The sequence below is a fragment of the Antennarius striatus genome, chromosome 3 (genome assembly GCF_040054535.1).
Source record: "Antennarius striatus isolate MH-2024 chromosome 3, ASM4005453v1, whole genome shotgun sequence".
In the NCBI taxonomy this organism is placed as follows: Eukaryota; Metazoa; Chordata; class Actinopteri; order Lophiiformes; family Antennariidae; genus Antennarius; species Antennarius striatus.
In genome coordinates, this window is record NC_090778.1 from 2,539,759 (window position 1) to 2,563,634 (window position 23,876).

Consider the following 23,876-nt stretch of genomic DNA (forward strand, 5'->3'; position numbering starts at 1 on the left):
CTCCAACCCCAATTGGACTAAAATAGCATGTGCTAAATCTGAAATAGAAATAGAAATTGAAACACATTTACTGCTGTTGTGGGAAACATCTTTGTGAAATGGACTTTTAGAATGAAATCAGTTCCCTGTGGCAATAAAGCAGGAATACTCACCAAATCATGGATAAGATTGGTGTCTAGAATTGAACAAAGTCAGGAAATGGGTGGTGGGTAGAGATTTAATATCTTGATGGGAACGGGAACTGCCTGAAAACTAATGGCTGGTCTTCTGCTGGTCCGATCTAGGGCTTAAATGGACCAGTTAACCAGTGAAGACTGGGGCAGACATTGCTCTTTGTCCCACAGAAGAGGACCTTGATCAACCGGGTGTAATTCAGCTGTGTGGGATGGATATGAATATTGTGAAGTCAGGGGAAAAGGAACCGATAACACACTGACAAGAGCAACAGCTTGTGACTGCAGATGACAAACAGGACGTGAGAAAAAGGCAGATGTGTTAAATCACCGCTATCCGAAAAGCATCTTCCATTAACAGACATGGTGGAGTTGACGGGGCTCACAACAGGCTAGACTGGCCTGAATGGAGTAGTTTGGATTGTTGGAGGATCACACACTATTATCTTTGTTTGGAAGCTAAATGATCAGTCAAAAGTAGCCCAGGGACCGTTATCAGAAGCAAGAGGAAGTTGACCAGGAGCTATGAGAACCCAACTGGAGATAGACTTTCCCTCTTCACTGAGATGCAGAGTCTGACCAGTACTATAGAGGTGGTAAATGAAGTACCTAAAATTTAATTACCGTATTTTCTGCACTATAAGGCGCACCTAAAAGCCTAAAATGTTCTCATAAACCCGTAGTGCGCCTTATATTCCGGTGTGTCTTATATATGGATTGATATTCATATTAATATTGGTTAAAAACGATCGCTGAAAAAACGCCAGCAGTCTGGCCGCCAGTCATGCCACACTCCGTCACCAGAACAGCCCCCTCACAAGGCACTCGGGCCAACGCCCCCTAACAACGGTAGTCAAGGGGGCGTCACCGAAGTCCCGGCTCTGACTGAGCTGCTCTCAGACGGTAAAGCAGACTGTAGGAGCACCTGTGGTTACGTAGTAAAACATAAGGAGCTTTTAACAATTCTGTTAATAAAGTCTGACTGACTGACTGATCTCAGTATTTCTTAACTATTTGGCGTCGGAAATAACCCACTTTAAACTGAATTGGTCTTAAAAATGCCATTGTGCTGTCATCTGGAATCTAGTGACGGTCCATTCTGTTAGTCTGTGGAAACACACGGAGAAACTGGCATAAAGGTGAATGAAAGACCCTCAAAGATGAACTTTCAGTCTTTTCTGAAATTTCAAGAGCAGTCACTGCTAGACAAAGGTGTCTGGTGTGCTGCATTGATTTACAAATGTAGTTGATAGCTCTGGGGGGGTGGCAGAGGGGCGCATTCAGGTATTCTGTCTGCAGCGACGTGCGGGGAGATTCACGGCGGTGAGACACCGACGTTTAATTCAGTTCTAGGAGTAAAACAGCGTCACGTTTGACAGTAAATTAGCAGCCTGACTTTAAAAACTAGTTAAAAAATTGTTTAGGACACACAGCAGCAAATAGCTGCACCTCACCTCCGACTGGACTACCGATCGATCGAAACAATATTTAATTAATAAACGAAGACGAACGTCGGAGCTTAAATATCTACTTCAAACTTCAGATCAGGAAATAATCCGCTCTGTTCGCACTGACTGCACTCGTAATGAATTTAACCAGTTTTTAATGTCAGGTTTTTTAATATGTGTGTTGACTTCTTTCTAAGATGGCAAAGTGATCAAGTGATCAGGTTTCCTTGATGAGGCTCAGAATGGATTATTGACATAACAATAGGAGCCATTCAAAGGTAGTCAGGAAGTCATGAACACAATCATGACTGTCTGAGCCTTATATATGAAATAAATTATAAAACAAACAAATTATTGAGGGTGCGCCTTATAGTCCAGTGCGCCTTATAGTGCGGGAAATACTGTATTTCTCACTGTTGTTTACAGACACAATCTGAAAGAGAACTATTATAACATTTTAAGTGATCCTGACTTTATTCCACATATTTTTCCTGCTAATTTTCACTGGTTTTCACCTGTGGCTCCAGCTGTATCAGGTCAATTATTCTACTACTGTGGCGGTGGTTAGTTTTGGTGGTTATAGTTAGTGATTCATAATCTTCTTCTTCTCCTTTCAGCTTTTCCCTTCAGGGTTCACCACAGTGAATCAGTGTCCTCCATCTAACCCTGTCCTTTGCATCCTCTTCTCTCACACCAACTACCTTCATGTCCTCTTTCACTACATCCATAAACCTCCTCTTTGGTCTTCCTCTAGGCCTCCTGCCTGGCAGTTCAAAACTCAGCATCCTTCTACCAATATATTCACTATCTCTCCTCTGGACATGTCCAAACCATCTCAGTCTGGCCTCTCTGACTTTATCTCCAGAACCTCTAACATGTGCTGTCCCTCTGATGTACTCATTCCTGATCCTATCCATCCTGGTCACTCCCAGAGAGAACCTCAGCATCTTCATCTCTGCTACCTCCAGCTCTGTCTCCTGTCTTTTCCTCAGGGACACTGTCTCTAGACCAAACAACATCGCTGGTCTCACCACAGTTTTGTACACCTTTCCTTTCATTTTAGCTGAAACTCTTCTATCACACATCACACCTGACACTTTCCTCCACCCGTTCCATCCTGCCCGCACACGCTTCTTGGTGAATCATAATGTAGATTTATATAAACTACAGAACCTGTGCTATAATATTTTTCACAAGGCCTTGAAATAATTTGGTTCGGTAAAATAAGTAGAAAAGACTCTTTATTTCCCTGTGTTTCCCTATGAAGCAACATTGAGATGATTTATAAATGAAATGCAGACACATTTACAGAACCACACCGCTTCACAGCGCTATTGTATGGGTATAAAAGAAAACGGGACTCTGCACACAAGGGTGAGAATTTACTGGTCGCCAAAAATTCATTTTTACAGTTGTTTCCCACAGCGACACTTAAACCTGAATGCACACATATGCTATTAAAAAGGGTCTTAACAGTGATGTGTGTGGTGCTGAAAATGAGTAACTGGGTGTACTTCACTGATTTAACTGTCTGGGCGCTCTGTTCTAGAATGTAATAAAGTGTGTGTAATTGTTGCAAGCAACTGCTTTATACTTTGAGTAATTCAGTGAAAACATGAAGCTTCAGCCGTACAGCCTCTGGCGACTCTTTATCATTCATGTTACTGGGTGGGAGTCTCCTCAGGGAGATGAACTAATTCAGCCGCTGGAGGCAAACGTTCCGCAAAAAAAAGTCACATTCTGTCCCAACCGAGGCAGGTGTGTGTCTTGGTACCGTCGCTCTGCATGTGATGAGCATGTGACAAACAACAGGACGCCGACGAGCGATCTTCAACGCCGTCTGGAGAGGCGAGAGCTGAATGCGTCCCATCGGGTCATTTCAGCCAGAGAAGGAGGATTTATGCATGACTTGACTTGGACTTGTGATCATGGCTGCCATCACCTCGTCACAAACAGCTGGCATCTGTTACAGCCAGCCACTCTCTCTGACCTGACTCCATCCTTTTCTCTCATTTTAACTCGACTCCATCATGAAACATTAAGAAGCATGACGTAAGGCGCAGAGGCAAGCATGAAAGACGATCGCGTCTTCTGTGCTTGTTCTTCAAATAAAGGACTTCCTGTCGTTACCGCAGAATGAAGTCTTCTCACACCTGAACATATGGATGCGACGACACACACCTTCCCCTCCCCATGCCTGTACACTCCATTCATCCCGGTGCCTGTTACTGTCTCCACAGGCATTCCAGAAGTGGAACAAATTGACACCCCAGTACTTCACTGCATTCAAACAGAATGTCAAGGCAGAATAGAGGCGCGCCAGGACCACAATGGAAGCTGTCTGAATGGGGCTTATCACCCTGAACCAGGCTGATTCTTCACTCAGAAAGGCCCACCAGTGATGAGGAAGAGATGCAGGGGCTCCAGGTTCATTAAGCTGCAGCGTGGAGACAGAATATAAGGTAGTAGATGTTTCAGTCTCTTAAAGTTCCAAATTCACTCTGATGCATTTCAGAGAATTGATTAGCAATCATCTTTTTGTGTATTCCTTTAGTTTGTAGGAATTTGTCATCATCTCAAGGGCCATGTTCCTTCATTGTAATGAAATGAGGTTTAAAAAGACTCTCCATCACAGACCTGCCTCTCAGTACAACAGAAGACTGTCTGACAGGAAAAAAATATATTTTCAGGGTCCAGTACAAACCTAATTGTTGGGATGTGATCTGTGTTTTTACATCCTGCTTCAAAGCGGTGATGTATTGTAATTGTCAGCGTTTGTGTGTTCGTCCGTTAGTCCGTCCGTTAGTCCGTCCACCAAATGTCTTCACAACCGTTGCAGATAGGAAGATGAAACCAAAAGCACATGACTCAGGCAGCAAAGGGGATGAAGATGAGATGATTTCAAATTTTGCACACTTAGGAACTGGAAAAGATAGAAAGACGAGGGAGAAGACCAGTGTAAGACCATAGATCAAAGCTAGTGCTTTGATCAATGACAGTAGGTCAGAGCACTAGCTCTGATCTTTGGGGTGTTGCAGGACATTGCAGTCTGTGACTATTAGTGTAGAGAGATTAGTGTAGAGAGATTAGTGTAGAGTTTCTGAGCAAAGCAATTAGCTCCTTGTCATCTGTGCATCCCATCCTTTACTGTTAATGACAGCAGTAATGATGAAGTGTTAACCTCATCCGTCCCCACTTAAGTAAAATATTATCTCAATGTGAAAAAAAGACAGAAATCCCTGCATTTCATCCATCTGGTTCAAACTCTGTCACCCCTGAGGCATTGACTGGCTTCTTCATCTCCATCATTCTTCATTATAATGGGGCTTTCGGAAACAGGACGTTATGCAATGAATGAAATTTTATTAACGTGTCTGGTTGGCGTTTGATGGACTTTGAAAATTGTGGCCCATACCTACATAGACCATGGGATGTGGTGGTGTGACCAAACTAAAAGTACAGAACAATGAGTTCAAAAATGTTACCTGGTAACCCAGACCTGCAGTCTACATGTCCAGGTGTCCTCAGGCAATACCGAACCCCAAACGGCTCCCATTGGCTCTTCCACTGGTGTCTGAGTGGTTTTGTGAATGGTTAATGCTTCATTAAGGAGCGTTGGACCGAGCCACAATGGATGAGTGTTGGCTTGTGTTTTAAACCGTTATTGTCTCTACTGTAGAAAGGCCCTATATGTACAGCCCATTTAGCATTTAACATTCACCACTTTGAAATGGCTTCTATTTGTCTTAATTTCAGGAAAATAACAATTTAACTATAATTATGCTTGAGTAAAACACACTAACGCCTCTGCACTGATCACCAGAGAAAAGTGCTTACACAATCAGTCCACATTAATGTTTTAACGGACTATGCAAATGAACTTCCCATTTAATTTGCCGTTCGGTAAGCACTACAGTCCTTACTCTTACAGTAAATGTCCACATTATTCACTATAAGCTGTGAACAGATGAGCTTTAGAAAGTATACCTAAAAACCTGAAACCAGACGTGAAACCATTTCGCAGGTGAGCACTGACAGGATGCTGCTATTTTCTCATATACTTTAATGGATAAATGCATAACTGCATGAGTTCTGTATACACAGGTAGCTATAAAAGTTTAAAGACCTCTTTTTAAAGAACAAAGTTGTTGTGTCTTTTTTTTTTTTATCATGCAGTAGTTGGAGCAAAGAGCTAGCTGTAGATTCTACATTTGACCCTTGTAGGTTCACGTCCTCTTTAAATCAAACAGCGGAACAGTGGCGCGCTAATGGACCGGCCATGCATTCAGTCTCTTTCGGTTTTCTTTTGCCTGAAACCTTCCATAACTCCACAGCGCTGTATAACAAACAACAATATGCAGACTCCTGAAAAATGGCATCCTTTCCTTTATGGGAGCTGTTCAATAATTCATCTCTAGCAATCTTCGGAGTCAGACTGCACATTTGCTCCGTCCATTGAGGATAGTTTGACGACATTCTAGAGGTCCCAGAGAGGCAATGGGGAGCAGAGACGGGAAGACAGAAACTCAAAAAAAGAACCATAAAAAAGTGCTGCAGTTTCTCCCTCCCCTCATTGGTTGAGACTGTCTCGCCACCCGCTAAACCTGTCGAGGTTCCATCCTCTTCTCCACAGGCTAACGGTGCTGGTTTTGGCTGATAGGATGATTTGCCACTTCATTACTAATTGACAATCGCCAGGGAGAAATAGTCGTTAGCCCAAGTGCTGAACGGTGCAACTAGCATGCTGACACCTTCAGACTCCCCCGTAATGAGGGGCGATGTGGGCAAATCGGTCTCCTCCGCAGCAAAACAAACGGGATTAAGTCAACGGTAGGGATGGATTAAGTCTTGGGGCGAGGAAGAGTTCATGACTCCAGGTTGAAATCACAGTGAAGCAAAGGACTGTAGTTAAAATGTAGTATACAGTCTAAAGGGGTTCCTGGAGTCTATCCGAGCAGACTCGGGGCACGAGGCAGGGTACACTCTGTACGTGACGCCAGTGCACCGTGGAGCCCTATTGAACAACTACATAACCGCTTCAAAGCGGTAATATTTTGTAATTGTCAGTGTTCGTCTGTTCGTCCGTCTGTCCATCAAATATCTTCACAACGGTTGCAGACAGAAAGATTAAACTAAAAACACGTTACTGAGGCAGCAAAGGGGATGAAAATGAGATGATGACCTTGACCTTGAGAAAACTAGGTCAAGGTCAAATTTCAACTTTTGTACACTCAGGAACCTGATTAGATAGAAAGACGAGGGAGAAGGCCAGTGTGAGTAGGACCGTACATCAAAGCTTTGATCAGTGACAGTAGGTCAGAGCACTAGCTTTGATCTTTGACCCATGGAAGAAGGTCAGGGTAAAATTTTGAATTCGGGGCTGTCGGGGGATGTTGCAGTCTGTGACTGCTTTGGTTCTTGTTGTAATAATAATTGTCTTTTGCCTATAATCTAAACCAAATAAAACCTTCTGCTTCTTTACTGTATCAGTCATCACTTATCTACTCGTGTCTCTTTTTACTGTGTTCTACTTGGAGTGAGTGTAACCAAAAGCAATTTCCCCTTCGAGGGATTAATAAAGGATTCTGATTCTGATCTCACTGATGACAGGGAGCTGGCCTTTCACCTCTGGCCCTTCATCGGTTAATTGTGCTGCAACTGTAAAAGATGTTAAATACAAAAAACGGCATAACCAGCATCAGGACACTGGACTGTCTGCAGCGGTTCAGTTTTCCCTCAACCAGATAAAACTGTACCTACAGGCAGCAAATAAAACACACAAAACACAAAAACCAATCAGACTTGTAGTTAAGGGCCTGTGTCCAATCAGCTGTGAGGACTGGCTTTTCCCATTCTGCGCGGTCACGCAACAATGCCCTTTATAACACCTCTGGGCTCCCTCTGCTCTTCTGGCAGCCGGCCATCAACCAACTACAATAATATTGTATAATTATTATTGACATCTGGTGACTGGGAGAGGACGAGCAAAAGGTTTTCTCCTCTGTAAAATGAACAACGTCTGACACAACGGACCGCTGGAGCTGTGCTGACAGGTCCGGCCAGCGGTACTTCCCTTTAGTTAAATACGCAGATGATCAACGTCTCTCCACATAAAACTGGGTAGAAGATTAAAATACTAGACTATTGTCTTTTTTTTGATTTACAAAATGCAACAATTCAACATGAGCATGAATGACTGTACAACATTAAAACCTGCCCAGCTACGAACCTGTCTTTTTCATTTCAGTGTACTTTTATAACCCACAACTCAGTCTCATTACATGTACGGTCTATCTGGACTTTTATTTTTGAAACTACTACTGTTAAACACATTGATACGACTGGCAAAGCAACAAATATCTACAACCTGTCAGGTAGATAATAATAAAGCAAACAGAAGTGAAGGACTTATAGTAAATAGTACTGATAAACCCTCTTACGCTGGTGATTGGTTTGTGATCTAATTATCTAATAATATCGCAATGCAGTAAATTTTTTTTAACTATTTAAGCTAACACATTTTGTCTGAGTCCAAATTATATCAAGTGATAGTTTATACCCGTCTGAGGGTTTTAAAATATTTTGGATTAACAGTGATTAGAAAATAATCAGGATCAACTCTAAAATTACAAATAATTTCCCATTGTTGGACACAGTTCTCTATCCAGAACCTGAAATTAAATTTTATAAAATATCTACACTTGTGTTGAGCCAATACAAGTTTGCTAAAACAAAAAGCCCACTCATTACGTACAGAAAGTTAGCAGGTTGGCTAATGCGACATGGCGTTCATCCCTGGGAGGGATGAGAGTTCAGTTCCGTTAATGAACATCAGAATGGAGCCTGATGGAGACTAATAGTGGCACCGTTGTGGCCAGAAGACCATGAAAAGCTTGGCAAGGGATTGACTTTAGGCTTCTATGTTAGATCAACATTTAGGGCTTCCTGACAACACATCCGTTTGAAACTGCCACAATACTTTATAACGCCAAATGAAAAGTCTGTCTCAGACTTTCCTAAAGCTATTCTTGATTTAGAACCACATTAACAGGTCAACATTTCAACAATACAGACGTTACCTTTCATCTCGCCCATGTCCAGAGTCTTGCCCAGTTGCTCCAGCAGGTCTGCCCTGGCAGCGTTCTTCTTGTGCTTCTTGCCGTCGTAGTGTTGCTGAGCCATGCCGGGGTTGTTGAACCAGGCGTTGCATAGCTGGCAGTAGCGGTCGGAGTCGCGGCGCTGTCGTGGGAAGGTCACCGGGGACGTTTCTGGGGAGCTCTTTAGAGGACTGGGCGATGCCTCTGAAGAAGAGCAGGAAAACAAACAACAGTCAGGTTCTAGACGTCGTCTATGTCACCAGTTAAGAGAAACCAACAAACCCTCTCCTCCATCATGAGTCTTCTCTTATCTTCACTCTTGTCAGGGTCTTCTGCTTTGCAGCTAATTAAAACTCAGTCTCACAATGTCAGTCTATAGAAACTAATGAAGGCCTGCAGGCTATGACTGCAGCTTCATGCAATGATTTGTCTGCACAATAATATGACATTAGTGTATTTATTTATATAATTCTTAATCTTTGGATGGAGGACTACTGAGTTGTATTATTTTAGTCTTCATACATTCATGTAGTCCAATGATCTTTGATTAAGAAATTGTAACTGACAATATTCTAAATACTCCTTAGAAATAAAGTTATCCCCACCGTAAAGATACAAACATATCGATATACAGATTTATTTATTATTTATTATTTTTTATGGAACTATCATGAACTCCTCATGAATAAAGATAGCAGATAAAGCCAAGCACATCAATTGTATTATGAATAATCTACTGTAACTCAATGTCCCAGTTTTGAAAAATCATCCCAACATAAAAGTATGTTGGTCATATTTTGACCAGGGCTTATCTGTCTAACTGAAATGATTCTGATTTGCTTAAAGCCTTTTGTTGTTGTTTGCCTTTTAGTAATTACATTGTTAGAGTTGAATAAAGAGGTGAATATCCAAATTGTCAGTGAATGGATTACGCTTTAGGATCGAACAGCTTCATTGTAAAGTGTTTAAAGTGGGCTATGGTCGGAATATTTTTAGTTTCATTAAAGAGATTGCAGACAAGTAAATGGATGTCAACAAACCCTGAGTGGCAATGTGTAGCCAGCAGACAGATAACAATGTAAGGGTTTTAATGAGGCCTGATCTGCGGCTACGTAACACTGACTGTGGTCCGGCGAGAGCAAAGCCTCGAAATAACAAGCTGCTATCACCATTAAATGCCTGAAAAGGAAAACCTAAATTCTACTTGGCAAATGGATTAAAGAGCCTGCTCTCCTTGTGGCTCCCCACTTGTACCTTCATGCATGGATGAGTGCATTAACCCCGAACAAACGCCGCGTCGCACTGAGCGCGCCCTGACGCCAAGCAGCGATATCAACGTAATCAGTTTTAACACTCCAATGCTCAGATCACCCAAAGTCAACATTTAATGCTGTCCCATTTTGTTCCATTACACCAGTCAACATTTCAAAGTGAAAAATCTGGACCCTTAACTGTCAGCGTTTTGCAGCGTTTACTCTGAGTCAAGCCTTCCATGAGTCACAAGCGCTACGGCGGCGGCCTCTCACCCACAGGACTGGGCTGTTGTGCAGGATTTGAGGGGACTCTGTGCTTATTGGAGGACCTCACCCTCTAATAGGTCAACGCAAACTGTCAGACTTAATTTAATTTGAATTGGGGTCAATGAGGTTAGCTACAGAACAGAGGTCCGTAGGGGGTTGGATGGGGGTTGGAGTGGGTTGCCTTTCTCAGTGGAAATTAGACTGAGGTGTGCAGAATACGATGACTTAAACCAGCCTTCCTGCAGCGTCTCTTTCTGTGTGAATGTGATCACATCCTCCCGAGATAATCAGTAAGGAAACAACATTTGGTGGCTTAAGACACGGCTCGCACGGAACGAAAAGCTGTTTGCACGTCTCTTGCAGAGACAGGTGTGACATGATGTGAAAACAGAAGAAAAGAGGAAGACTGTAAGTGTTGTTTGTGGAGATGACGCAAAAACAAGAAGGTAGACAACAGCTGTCTCCACAACAACATCTTAGCACGTTCTTGCTGCCACAAACTGAATCACAGATTCACAGTGTGCCTGGAGCTTAGATACGCACCGAGGATGATAAGTAGTCTAGCCTCCCCAAGATTTGCCAAACTAGTGTGTGGTTTTGTTTCTGGTTGTGATATCTCCATTTGCCATCGAGATGTTTGAAATAACCAGCAAACCATACCAAGGGACAATACCAAGGGACACAGGGGAAAGGTACCGTGATCTAATGACTCACAAAGTGATGAAAAACTGAAGCAGAATTGGGGATATTGACACTATTAATGTCCAAACAAACAAATTTTAGAACTAGAACCAAAGCAGTCACAGACTGCAACATCCCACAACATGGCATACACAATCCTGAAGTTTATTTTCCCCTGAATTTAAATTTTTACCTGACCTACTTACATAGGTCAAAGATCAAAGCTAGTGCTCTGATCTTCTGTCATTGATCAAATCACTAGGTTTGACCTATGGTCTTACTCACTCTGGCCTTCTCCCTCTTCGTTTTATCTTATCCGGTTCCTGAGAGTACAAAAGTTGTAATTTGACCTTGACCTACTTTTCTCAAGGTCAAGGTCATCATCTCATTCTCATCCCCTTTGCTGCCCGAGTAATGCGCTTTTTGTTTCATCTTTCTATCTGCAACGGTTGCGAAGATATTTGGTGGACTAACTAACCAACGGGCGAACGGACGGACTCTGACCATTCCAACACATCACCGCTTTGAAGCGGCACGTAAACATGATATCAGTGGGAATGTCTCATGAGAGGTCCTCGGCTTAAAAACCAATGCATCGAGCTGAGATGCACTAAAGTGCATTACATAGCTTTGGGTAGCAAGTAACGGTAGGGCTCATGCTGAGGGTTTGAACCTCAACTCATTTTAGGGACTAGCATAAATCCCTAAGATTAAACAGGAGACTAAACAAATGGCTGTGGAAATACCTAGGATTAAATGGAATAAGGTTACAAGACCCAACCACAGGTCATGTATCATCATCAGTGCAAACTGTCCATACAGTATCCTCATCCTCAAAGTGTGATCAGTCTGGTTCAACGTTCCGCTCACACATCATTGTCCTCACCAGTTTACCTGAAGTATTTACGACTAGAAGGTGGCAGACTACTCCTTCATGACATGATGTGTTATTGCAGGATTGCTCTCTAGTCTCATAGATAACCCAGCAGGCACACAGACGAATTAAACACTTGCTTCCCATTTAGTGCATCATTAGAGCCGTGCTGTTTAACACCCCTCTGAGTTTTGATGGAGGCTTCAGCTCATTTCAGAGAGCAGGGCTCGTAGCCATCACCAGGAGGCAGATGGCGATGACGTCACAGCATACCTGCTGCTTAAAGGACAATTTAAACTGGAAAAAAATCTATAAATATATGTATTATAGGTTGAAGAATCAATGAGATGAAACTGGATCTTATTTCTGCACACATTTGGACAGACAGTGTTCCAGCACTGAGGACACCACCTCTGAGATGAGTGGAGCTTTTTTCCTACATTTCTTCTGACATTGACGTCCAAGAAGAACATCTTTTTTGGGAGAATCATTAGTGCATGAGGATGTGAATCATCCAGGCCTGATGGTCTTGATGTATCATCGTCAACTCAAACAGCACACACGTCACATGTTAGCATGGCAGCCATGTGGCTGCTTAGTCAGAGGACACTCAGAGATGCTGAAACAGTTTATTGGATAAATGTGAGGGTGAAGGACACTTCAGAAGGAGAAGAACCTATCTATACAGAACCCATGCACATATATCAGAAACCAGATAAGATATAAGGATGAAACAAAAGGCGTTATATTCACAGAGGTAAGGGGATGGAAAATAGATCCCAGCCTTGACCTTGAAAAGCTAGGTCAAGGTCAAATCTTCCCTTTTATACCTTTTAAGGTACAGAAACCGGATGAGATACAATCACAAAACAAAAAGCAACATTTTCAGGAAGCCGGAGGCACAAAATGTGATGATGACCTTCACCTTTGGCAAACTAGGTCAATGTCATTCTCGATAGTAAAATGTAGAATTCATTGCAGCGACCATTATGAAAGTAGATTTTAAATGTCATCAGGGACCGTTTGCCCTCGTACAAATTCACATGATCAAATCCCTCCTAACAGAAAGTTTTGGACACCCCTGCTATAAAGTCATAACGTGTTATAACCACTACAAGAACTATGTGTGACCATGTGTAGGCGATCAACCCACTGCAGGGCAGAATGATGCGGCTCTCCCCTTCAAGTACAGACGTTTTCTGTGACAGCAATTAGTCATATTGAAATCACTTAGCGCTCGTCTCCAGGGAGATGCACACCACTCTTACTAGTTGAGGAGCTTATATTTCAAAAGAGGGCTTGAAATAAACAGCCTTATTTTCACATGAATGAAAATGTATTTAATTAACAGCGGAGCAGCTTTGGGCTATTAATGATGAGGAATTCAGAACAAATGGAGGCTTTGGTGCAAAAAAACCCTCATTGCAGATTGTTGGTCCTCATGTTGTTCTGTGTAGATACGGCATTCGCTTTGTCAGCAGACTTTTTAAATCAAGTGTAAGTTACTTCTTCAGTTGTTTCCCTGATTTACGCTTTATGAGAGCAGCTTGTGTGAAGATTAATTCATCAGTGACCAACGGAAAGCTAAATAATCCCTTCATAGTAGATCTCAATATTTCATTTCTGCTGCAGTGACTTGTGTTTACAAGCAAAACCTCCTTTTCCCCTGGCAAACAGAGAAGCATTAGGAACCAGATCTATTTAGTGCGAGCAGAATTTAAAAATGAAAATGTGAGGAGATTCAGCTTCAGTAATGAAGCCATTAATTTCTTCTGAGAATTCTGCTCTTTGGTTTTTCACGCTCTCTCCTCTCTCAACAAACTGTGCTGGTGTGAGGCAGGACATTAAATAAATTCTGTTTTCCTCTGGGGAGTGTTTGCAGAAGATGGAAAGCAAATCAGCAAAACAACTATAATGTTTAGATGACTATCGGTAAGGAAAAGACTATTTGTCCGAGGAAAATGGGGATCAAGAGACACAGAGGTGTCCGTCTCAACCAGAAATTATGTCATATAAATGCATCTGAAATCTTTTTACTTGCTTTTGTTTTGTCATCTATTATATTATGTTATAGACATAAGCAGGAAATAGTCTGGATATCATTCCACTGAAGAAAAACAAAGCCTTCGATAATGGTTGAGGGACACACACCTACTGTCCTCTCTTGTCAAGCATTTAGAGTTACTGTCTTTAAAGTGTTAACATGAAAATAATAATAATAATAATATAATAATAATAATAATAATAATAATAATAATAATAATAATAATAATAATAATAATAATAATAATAATAATTTACATACCTCTGTGATATAATTGTGTATACTGAATATAAGGACTTTATGTTGGTTTTTGTGAGTAAAATAGTGGCCCCAGAGATGGGGGCTAAAACAGCCCATGGTTTCACCCCGCTTTCCATGTATCCAAGGTCAAGTCTGTTCGACAGACTTCATACCCGTACTTTGACCCCATCTGTTCTCAGATTAGGTGTTGCTTTATGGATTTTGACTCTGCCTGTTCCCAGATTTCACCGTACTTTAAGAGGTTTGACCCTGTCTGCTCCTGGATACCCATTCTGTCCCCGTCTTGGATTTTACTTTGGCTTTCTGACACCGACCTTAATTTTGCTTCGCCCTACCTGGACTCAGTCTATTTCACAACTGTTCTGTGCACCATTGCTCGCTTAAGAACCTGAAAAACGATCATTTTGAACTTATCCGTCTGTGAGAGCTGCATTTGGATCCAAATGCCGAGTCTCTGACAGAGTTACACCTGGTCATCTATCTACACTGCACCACACTAACGTTAAATTGGTGAGTAAATGCATGGATGGATTAGCAGCTGTAGCTCAGTAGCAGTGCGTTCATCTACTTATCAGGAGGTTGGTGGTTCAATACCCAGTCAAGTAGTGTGCGTGTCCAAATATCCTTGGGCAACACCCCCACCAGGTGAAGGCTGGCTAGTGATTAAAAGCACCTGAAGTCGTCAGGCATGCAGTCCATTTACCACGGCTGGATGGATGCAGAAATAAACCCAGTCTCATTATTCGTGTCAGCTGAGTCTCTATTTGTCAATCGTATTTTATTCCATTCCAGCTCCCGGCATCATTTCACCAATTCATAACAAGACAATGACACCATTTAAAGCTTCTCCTCCATTGAATCCAGTTGCTGGAGAATGTCACCAATGCCCTTACACTGTATGTGCATATAACTATCACATACTGCAAAGGCTGAAGCAGCCCATTGGGTGGTTTTAAACAGCAGGGAACACTAAGGGGTACTTTCGAGTATTACCTCCATGACTCATACACTATAACTGGTGTTCAAATGGTAACAAGCTGAGGACTTTAAGGGAACAGACATTAATGGCAGATATTATGCTAAAAGAACAGGTCAGAATTTAGAAGTGGTGCTCAGAGAACTGATGTGGGTGAATATAAAGATAAGTGAACACTGCTTAAGCAGTGTTGTTGCAGCACATGACAACACCAGTGGTTGACATTCACATGCACATGCAGTATGGGTCAGTGGAAAGAGTCGTACAACTGTGTCTGATTTAAAGGGCAAATAAGAATTATTTGTGAGCTTATAAGGGCTAATACGATAGCAGAGGATATACCGCCTCAGGGAGCAACATTAAACATTCATTTCAACCATCAAGAGGAAATTCTCACTTGTTCAAAATGTTTGTCTGAAATGCAGAACAGCTTACCAGGAGCTTCCCCGCACCAGGATTTCAAGATTGATGACAACGCATTTTCAAAATGTTCGTTGTGTGTTTTGAATGGGGTTTGTTAGACCCAAAAGAACAATGAATAATGGCTGTTCAAGGGGAAAAACAGCTGAGTTTATGAGGCTCATGATAAGAGAGATGCCGTCTTAATGTCTTCTCTGTCTACGCCTGTGCGAACCATCACTGTTTCAGGCTGGAGTGTTTGCATCTCAACACTGTCTGACAGCAGACTGGAACAACGATACAGGCCCAGCGGCAGGCTGATCAACGCAGGAACTCCGCCAGGTCGTTTGTGTTCCTCATGTAGTGATCGATAGTCTGGACCTCTCAGGCCCTCAGATTTATCCTCCTGACATCTTCTGTTCTAGACACACTGTGTCTGGTAGCCTCTACAGTAAGGAGAAAAGAAGCCCAGTCCAAAGCTGGATGTTCCCCTAGGTCAGCGGTGTCAAACTCATTTTCACTGAGGGCCACATCAGCATAATGGCTGTCTTCCAAGGGCCAGATGTACCGTAACTTATAAATGTAACTCAATTTAATGTAAAATAAATGTAACTCCTCCTTAAACTCAAAGTTAAAGTCAGCTTTATTGACAAATGTAGCATATATATATACAGCACAGATGAAATTGAAGTCCTCTCTGACCCAAGGTCAACAGGCAGTACAACACAGGCAGCACAACACAGGCAGTACAACAGGCAGCAAAACTCGGGCAGTACAACAGACTGTTAATATACTCTGAATTTATTACTTATTAAATTTACAAACATTACAGTTACAAAGAAAAAATACATTTGTTTCTCTGTTCTAACATAAATCCTTTTAATTTGTCAGGTTATTAAACCCACAGAACTCCATCAATCAAGGATCAAACTATCAATGAATAAATAAAAATAACATCAGACACAAGTTAGGACATTAACTTTGTTCAAAACATTTTTGTCAAAGTTAAAATGGGCTTAATTACAGAATTATGGGAAATTTATTTTTTTGTCAAAGCACACTTTTGACTTTTATTTTAGACATTGAACTTTTATGCTCTCACGGGCCACATAAAATGAGGTGGCGGGCCACATTTGGCCCCCGGGCCTTGAGTTTGACACATGTGTCCTACTTTGAAAAGAATGCAGGTAGTGTGAAAATTGAAAAAAACTCAAAAGAGACAGACTATATCCTGTTCTGGTGGTCTCTGTGCATATATTTGTTTTCACTGATAGTGAGACAGATTAAAATTAAGGTATTAGTGTCTTGCTATTGATTTATATTGAGGAAATGGTCCAATGTCCTCTGATGAATTAAACCGAGGCTTTTCCTTTATGAAATGAACTGAATAACTACCTTTAAATCAATATTGATGGAAGTTATGGAAGGTAATGGATGGCAATGCTAAACGCTGAACGGAATCTGCTGCAATTGACTGAATGCGGGGTTGTTTTTCCTGTGCCACACGTTCCGTGGGGGGAGTCTCCTCAGCAGTTTGCAGGATGTCAGAGCGATTGATGGTTGCGTCGCGTCCTCCTTTGGCTGTCATGGAGCTGCCTCTGTTCTGAACCATTGGGCACAGATTGCATGTTTAATGGTTGTGCCTGCTGCTGACGTGTGGCAAAAACAGCAAAATAGCAGAAGAGGGCTGCCTGAGCTCTGAGCTCTGTCCTCTGCGCACCGTCGTTAGAAAGGGAAGTGTAAAATGTCATCAAACGGCTTCTCCACCACGAAAACATAATTATCTCTGTCTTCAATGACAAATCACGACGTGAGTCAACAAACATTCACTTCAGAGGAAATCATTGGTGTCTGTCTCTCTTGACAGTAAACTATAACTGAGGTGAGAGAGAGCATTACTCTGTCAAGATTAGTTCATTCTTCTACAAGGCAAAATATGCAAGTGCATCCACTGTTTATCTGGATTATATCCCATAAAGCCTGTGAGCTTTATCAAAATATATGTATTAGAATCACTTCTCAGTCATCGCTTTGGCCCCTGATACACAAACATAGGTATCTTTTGAAAACAGAGTTTTAGTAGCGCTCACAATGCATCACTATCTCTCACACACACATGCAAACACACACGCAGCTGTTAGAAAGTTGTAATTGGTGCCGTAACACATGATATAAAGTGTGCCGGCAGCTCTGTGAGGCAACATCGACATGCTAAGAAGATCCAAATAATCGAGATAGAATGCTTCTGCGTTGAAGGAATGATGTGAGGAAAAGGCATGAGATGGAACTGAAGAACAAATTGATTAAAGTGATTAATTTAACATTTCACATGAAATTGTAAAATTACAAATCAACATGTGGCCCTAAAGATCCACCACCAGAATGATTCAGATCGATGTCCTCTCCGTACTCTGGACCCACCATCAAAGCGTCCTCTGGTGGCGCCGGCAAAATCTCCTCCTGTTGGTGGAAACTCCAGATGTTGGAGGTTCACTAATGTTTTAAAGCCCAGGTCAAGAGAAAACCAGGTCAAGGTCAAATTTCTACTTTTGTACACTCAGGAACCGGATAAGATAGAAAGACGAGGGAGAAGGCCAGTGTGAGTAAGACTGTAGACAACAGGCAATAGGTCAGACCACTAGGTTTTATCTTTGACTTATGCAAAAAGGTCAGGGTAAAATTTTTGCGTTCAGAGGTGTCGTGGGATGTTGCAGTCTCTGATTGCCTCGGTTGTAGTTTAACTCTGTTTTCAAGTTCCAAGTTCAACACTGTCGATGTTTCAAAAACTCTTGACACTTGGAGTTGGAGACTTGTCCTCTGGACATCAACCAAACCATCCCAGGTAACATTGTCATACGTCATAGAACGAAAATGGGAAGCGTGATTTCTAATGTTCTTCGGATTCATCCTTTAGGAACTATCAGGTTATTCATGGAGGGAGGGGTTTACTGAGTACTGGATCACAGATATCAACATGGTATTACTGTAGAGCCTGCACCATTAGCAGCAGCAGTAGTTTTTTATCCTTCCACTTCCACAAACACTTTTCATCCAACATTCCATGTGGGTTTGGGCTCACACTATGTCCCCCCAGTTGAGCAGTGAGGAAGAGTATGGAGCTGATGTCCCAGCGTGAACTCAGCAGTGAGAGTGGATTGGAGTCAGTAAAATGATAACTAATATTTAAACTTAAAGGAAGTGACCACACAGTTCTTAAATTGATGTTTCTCTTCTCAAGTAACATCCAATACCCACCCAGGCACTGGCAGTGTGATACTACTGTCCGGAGGAGGACATTAATTTTCCTTATCGGTAAAATGTCTGCTTTAGACACATCTTTAGTTATGTTGGTCAGTTACATTCAATTTAAACTCTTAACTTTCATTTTATGGAAGGCAGCAAAAAGAAAATCTAAAATTACATGAGACAAGCCAGAAAGTGTGCTAGGGTCCAGGCCCCCTGATGTTTGTGGTTGACTCTAACTTCAGAATGTGTGAGATGAAATTGTCTACAATGACATCTTAAAGGCTGTTCACGGAGCAGTGGTCCCACTTAATCTGCAATACAAAGCTGAAAAAATAACAGCAAACACCATCAGGCAGCAAAGTGGAGGCCTGCAAGTTAACATCATTGGGCTGTTGCAAGACCGGCATCGTGCCCGGAGTGTCCGCTGCCTCTCACCTGTAAGTCTGCTGGGATAGGCTCTAGCGACCCGTGTCATATATAAAAGTGGAAAAGGTGGATGGAGAGAATGAAAAAAGAATTTTTGAATGAATGAATGGATGAATGGATGAACGAATGCAAAATGGGGATTATCCTTGTTTGGGTTCAAATAGGTGGACGATAAACAGATCAGTTGCAGTTCACGAAAACTTCATGAACAACCTGTTTCACCATCTCTGAACTAAACCAGCTCAGAACTGCCCCAGGGGGCAGTTGTCCATGACAGGAATATACCAGCAAAGGTAGCAGCACCGAAAATTGACAGAATTTTGATTTAAAAATGTTCTTAATAAGAATTGCCTCAGCATACAGTGTAATACACTTGAATCCTCTGAATATAAACCAGTGGTGTAGTCCATCCAGAGACATATGACTCTCACTCACACAAAAAATACTGGGTACAGTGTTAGCAAAAATAAAATGACCACCGACTTATGAAACAATGTACTGCCTGAGGGGCTGGAATATATTGAACTGTAACTCCTGTATAGTGACAACCATCACATTCCCAGATTCTTACCAACACAGTCCCATAACAGGTCATAACAAGAACCGAGGCGGTCAGAGACTTCAACATCCCGTGAAGGGAGGTGAGGGGACCCTGACAGTAGTACCTGACAAGTGCATAGCTTTGACCTTTCAGGGTAGGTCAAAGCTACGCACTAGCTTTGACCATAGATCAAACCTAGATCAAAGCACCAGTTCTACTCATCTTTCTTGTTGCATCTTTCTATCTAGAGTAGAGTATAACTTTATTTATCTGCAGCGGTTGCGAAGATATTTGGTGGACCAACGGACGGACGAACGAACAGACTAACACACGAACACTGACAATTACAATACATCACCGCTTTGAAGCAATGATGAATTTTAGAACGTGTTAAGAACAGCCGTCTAAATGATCAATAATGAATCTCCTTTGGAGACATTGAGCTTATACCCACGGTGTATTTTTAACAGGGACTATTACCTTTGCTTGTGATGGCAGGCTGCTCCCCCAGCAGCAGCTTTAGCCTCTTGGCGTGGATTTTACCCTGGTAGTGTGACTGTGCCACCACCGCTGAGGTGAAGGACATGTTGCACAGCGTGCAGCACTTATTCTTGTCCACGTCGCCCTCATCGCTGCCCTGAAAAACAAAGTCACATCGAATCAATGATACACAGAAGAGTCCACCATGACTTTTACCTTTTTACTGAGCAACCAGAGGGAGAAGACATGACTTCCTTGCAAGGAAGCAACTCTGAGGAAGAACTGAGGAGTGGGGTGGGGGTGACCTCCATGACCTCGCTCAGATGTCTCTTCCTCCGCCTGGTGCTCTCTTAAAGATTTATCCAGTGAGCTGAAGCCGGAGGAATGTGAGTGCGTGTCTTTTCAGTTGGATTGTCTCGGCTTGAGACTAACTAAGATAATGAGCTCGTCCACCTTCCTGATCAACGTTTCTCACTGTTAGCGTTTCTTTTCCGAGACTACGAGCCAATGTGTTCTGACTGAAGCTTCCATCACATTGTTAAACATTTTAACATCATTATCTGATGTTAATGTCATTTTGGAAAACATTTAATTTTCAGTAGAGCGTTTTAGATAGTTACAATTTTTATTTTTTTTTAGTAATACATCATCTGATGGAGATTGACAGTCAATAGGACAATTGAACACGTAGAATGTGTAGTAGTATACAGTGGTCTGATTGAGAGTTCAAGCATCCGTCTAGTTGGTGTCAAAAATAATGTGGACAGCAGCTAAGCTAATTCAGAATGCTAACTTCTGATGTGAAACGATTTACACTGTTTGTAAAACAGCTGTCAGGTCTGTCTGAATTTATTCTACAGCTTTTAAATGCATTTGCATTTCGCTCTGCTCAGACAAACCAATAGGTTGTTTCAGCACCGTTACTCCATTACTCTCAGCAACACTCAATCCTATTCAATTAAGACGCAGGAAGACGTTTTGACTCACTGAATTAGTCTGTGATCTGTGTACTGAGATCATTTTCTTTTCTGTCAAGAGAAATGTAAGAAGGAACAAACGGATTGGACGTTTCATTATTCACTTAACTCAGGCAGAAAGAGCCCCAAACACTTAATCCTTCCAGGCAGACATTCATTTTCATTCTGTTTTGCTCAGAACTCAGATTTAAAAGGTATTAATCCTTGATCATATATATCTCCAATACTTTATGAAGGTCATCATGTGATAACAACAAAACATCATCAGCAAACAGCAGAAACGCATCCCTTCAGAGCCTGTCTGTGAACATCAGGGAGAGAGACAAAGAGGCAACTTTGGTGGAAAGTTTATTCTGAAAATACTTCGTTAATAATACCAACCCATTTTACCAACCCATTTTAGTTTGTGATATTCAGAAAGTTTCATGCAGGAGATCGATCAAAGCTTTTGATTGACATATATTTTGCATAATTCCGAAGCTACAAGCCAAAACTATTAAAAACTGTTGGGTGAAAATATTAAATAAATCCATCCACAGGTTTTTTTGGTTTTGCTCACTAACAGATGACAGATTTACTTCTGTGTACTGTACATAAAACTACAGTGGTACCTCTACTTATGAATGTCTCTACATACGAAATTTTCTACTTACGAAACGCCTCAACAGGAAAATATTGCCTCTAGTTACGAAGGAAATTTCGAGTTACGAAAGGTAAAAATATAGTATGAGCTGATACTCGCAGCTCCCACATGTTCCTGAATGCAACATTCTCATAGCTGCTCTGCCATTGGCTATTACCTAGCATCCTGGAATCCCATTGGCTGAGAGGGACCTCTGTGTGGAGCTAGATAGGTGTCTATGCAGCGTCCTCCTCATTCGGCCCTCGACCCATGAGGTGTTCTGATAGTTTCACGTAAATATATTAACTTTTAGAGTATTCACTATAGACCACAAGAAAGTGACGGAGAAAAGAGGAAAAGAAAAGACGAAGAAAAGAGTTTTTTTGTCCGTACAAACAAAACAAGAGATGATAGAAAAGCATGAAAAAGGGATGCGTTTGGTTGATCTCACCAAAGAATATGTCCTTAATGCATCTACAATCACTACGTTATTAAAACAAAAGGAAGTTTAAGGAGTTTAAGGCGTCGCGTGGGTGGTTGGAGAAGTTCAGAAGGAGGACTGGAATTCACTCTGTTGTTCATGGGGGGGGGCAAGAGGGCATGAACCAAAGAGGGCAAAAAACAATGAGGGCAGCAGTTAAAAGGTAAATGACCGTCGTTTTTATTCTTTATTTTTTACGTTATGCACAACTCTCATTTATTGTGTAATAATCTAATCTTAACATGTATTTGTTACATGTTGTGATGCACTTTTATGCTTTATAAAACATTTCTGTCTGAATTTTGGGGGGCTTGGAAAACGTGTCTCTACTTACAAAATTTTCTACTTTTGAAATTTCTTTCAGAGCCAATTAATTTCGTAAGTAGAGGTACCACTTTATTGTAATGAGACTTAATTATACTGGAGTAAAGCAAAATATTTGGAAACATCATTTTCTTATAAAAGGACATAAACCATTTCATTACATCTCTGAAAGTCTCCAACTAATTAACAATAGGGTCCTTTTAAATCCACTGTTCATCGGTACTACCCAGCATTCCCAGGGGAGGGACATGTGACTTTCTACCAAGGCCCAACATAAGCGTTCAGCCTGATACACCAGCAGCAACACAACAGACCTCCTGCAACACTTCCACTAATGAGGTGAGTAATTACGGTAATTGAAGGTTAAATGGTGAAAACAAGATTTGACTGCCAGCAGAATTTTTTCCACATTTGGTGAAATCACCTCTTGGGTGATCTTGATTCACTTTTTCATGACAGAAGAAAACTGTCCCGGCTCCCAACAAAACAATTTATAAATAAAATACGTCATAAATGTGAGGAAGCGAACACACAGCTCTCCATCCCAGCTGGATGTTGGAACATTTTCAGTGGATAATGTGTTACTGCGGTCGTGTCACAGTCGATTTGAATCAGTCCTCCCCACTCAGCCTGTCAAGAGGCCACTCTGTCAGATTAAACATTCATACAAAAGGGAAGAAACAACGCCATACTATACTTTAAACCGACCAATCAGAGCTCGCCCTTGGTCTCCACTCGTGTTGTATGTACGGTAGGTGATTGAGAAAAAGCTGACCCGTACAAATTGCATTGTTCCACCTGAAAGCATCAATAACAACACCCCCCCCCCATTGTTTTACCTGAAAGCACCAATAACAACAGTCACACATACACACACACACACATACACGCCACGGTAATAGTTCTGTGTGAAGAAAAGCATGTTTTCTGGTTTTACTAGATTGTGTGTTGCTATAAAAAGCGTGAGTCGTGTTTCGCCATAGCAACACCGCGTGATCACCACTGAACAACTTCCTGTTTCCAGATGAAATCACGGGTGGAGCGTACCAGCATGGGTATCCAGAACGCTTTGGCTTTAAATACAGAAGGAGGTAGTGGAGATGTGTCCACGTTTAAATTCAATCACTCACTGTGAAACCAATGTAGTGTCAATTTTAATCAAATACCAAAAAATTCAAATTCATTTATTTATATTCATTCATATTCAAACATTTCATGTTTTTGTGCCGCCACAGTGAGGACGATGAAAATGATGCATGCAAACATGACGAGAGGATTTAGCTAACAGATTTCACGTGTCATGTTA

The 23,876-nt window shown here is 41.6% G+C and overlaps 1 protein-coding gene across 2 annotated transcripts in view; it reads right to left on the reverse strand.

Moving 5' to 3' along the window:
• zmat4a (zinc finger, matrin-type 4a) overlaps window positions 1-23,876 on the reverse strand; it is a 96,777-nt gene that overhangs the window by 16,600 nt on the left and 56,301 nt on the right. For both annotated transcript variants that reach the window (XM_068311467.1, XM_068311468.1), the window contains 2 exons: window positions 20,167-20,323; window positions 8,701-8,922 (listed from right to left, as the gene is read on the reverse strand). In XM_068311467.1, coding sequence (XP_068167568.1) covers window positions 8,701-8,922; window positions 20,167-20,323 — 379 coding nt within the window. The remainder of the gene's footprint in view (window positions 1-8,700; window positions 8,923-20,166; window positions 20,324-23,876) is intronic.